The sequence below is a fragment of the Camelina sativa genome, chromosome 7, assembly GCF_000633955.1.
Source record: "Camelina sativa cultivar DH55 chromosome 7, Cs, whole genome shotgun sequence".
NCBI classification, from domain to species: domain Eukaryota; kingdom Viridiplantae; phylum Streptophyta; class Magnoliopsida; order Brassicales; family Brassicaceae; genus Camelina; species Camelina sativa.
This window is the reverse complement of record NC_025691.1, coordinates 30,465,211-30,466,856: the sequence shown is the minus strand read 5'-3', so window position 1 is coordinate 30,466,856 and position 1,646 is coordinate 30,465,211. Positions and strand designations below refer to the sequence as shown.

The 1,646-nt window shown below is 38.2% G+C and overlaps 1 protein-coding gene across 1 annotated transcript in view; it reads right to left on the bottom strand.

The window, feature by feature from the left end:
• Positions 6–1,646, bottom strand: part of LOC104705114 (heme oxygenase 1, chloroplastic) — a gene marked incomplete at its 3' end in the record, with an annotated part of 3,329 nt that continues 1,688 nt past the window's right edge. Inside the window, exons 2-3 of the mRNA XM_010421099.2 lie at positions 211–434; positions 6–131 (exon numbers count right to left, since the gene is read on the bottom strand). Coding sequence (XP_010419401.1) covers positions 6–131; positions 211–434 — 350 coding nt within the window. The remainder of the gene's footprint in view (positions 132–210; positions 435–1,646) is intronic.

Here is a 1,646-nt window from a genome sequence, read left to right as displayed (position 1 = left end):
TCCTTTTCTTCTCTCGTCCACTCCTCGGCAACCTTGTTCAGTTTCTCCCTTACGTTCTGTAATAACTGGGAAAGTTCGCCATCCCATTTGTAGAACTCGAGTTCTTTATTGTCAAGTATTCTCTCTGCTACCTGCAAAATTTGGTAAGCTTCAGAAGAAGAAAGTTTTAACTAATTTTCCAAGCGATTTTGTAGTGCACAAAGATTCTACCTTTCTGCCAATCATTCGTCCACCGGCGCTATGGGCGAAGTAGATGTTGTAGAAGTGACAAATGAATGATTGAGGATCCTTCTCTGCTAAATCCTTTAAATACTGAGAATATGTTTTACCAGGAGCAGTTGGTTCTGGAATCTCATAACCTTGTTCCTTGAACCACTCCAAATCTGTGGCCAATTTATCCGCCCTTTCCAGTCCCGTGTTCTTGAATTCAGTATCTACAGAAAAACATATAATGCAGAATTAGATCCTGAGAAGGTTACACTAGAAAAAAAGATCAGCTTTTGTGTAAAGATATTTCACAAACTGGTATCTGTTTCCAATACATAAGGAAACTCAGTCCCTACGAGCTAGCATAACCATAATCCCTCATCGATTGTTTGAAGACTCTTATTCTACGTATGGTTTGCGAGGACCACGAGTAAGAGACAACACTAAGATTGGAAGTCCAAACCTCCAAAACACAAATTGTACATAATATATTCAACCTTAAACCCACAGTTCAAGAGCACACCATTCATACAAAGCACCACTTTAACCAAATAAAGGCCAAGAGTACAAAACAAGAAATGGGGCAAATGAATCATCGTTATCAAATGGGTAAACACTAAGATTTAAACACTTTAAACGTATAGAAGTATTCTCCAAATCATTCATACAGACCATCAAAATAACCAACTCAATCCAAGAGTAAAACAAAACTAAGTCGCCAAAAAAATCTGACCGAATCAACTCCAACACAAGATAAGAGACAAATAAATTATCTTTATCCAATGGCTAGATAAATAAGATTAACACATAGAAGTATTCTCCAAAATCATATCAAACAGAACTATTATACTAAGAATCAACTCCAAAACGAGATTAAAATTGAATCAAAGGAACGATCTTTATCAAATGGGTAGATACAAAGATATTAAACACTCCAAATCACTTCACCTCTTCCATCTAAAATCAGGTCTAATGATTACTACTTAAAAGAAGAAAAGAAGGGAGGAAAAAAAGAACTCACAACTTGGGAAATTGGAATCTTGAATAATCTGTTCAAGCGTATCATAAACCAATTTACTGTCCACAAGAAATTTCAAGTAGCCCTCAACAGTAGGCTCCCACTTAGCCACAGGACGTTCCTCAATAGCTTTAGTCTCTTTCTCACCTTCCTTAGCTTGCTCTTTCGTATGAAGTTTCATAGCCACAAACCTCATCTCCTCCACAAAACCCTTGGATTCTCCAGGATACCTCTTCTTCTGCTTCTCAGCCGCCGTCGTAGCCGCGACCACCACTAAAGACGGTGTCTTGTTCATGGGCATACTCAGAATCTGAACTCTAGGGCGTAGAACTACAAGTGGGTTTGGTGGGGAAAAAGCAAATTGGAATCTTGAGAGTTGGGGATTCTTGAATATGGATAAGGATGAAGAAATCGAAGCTAA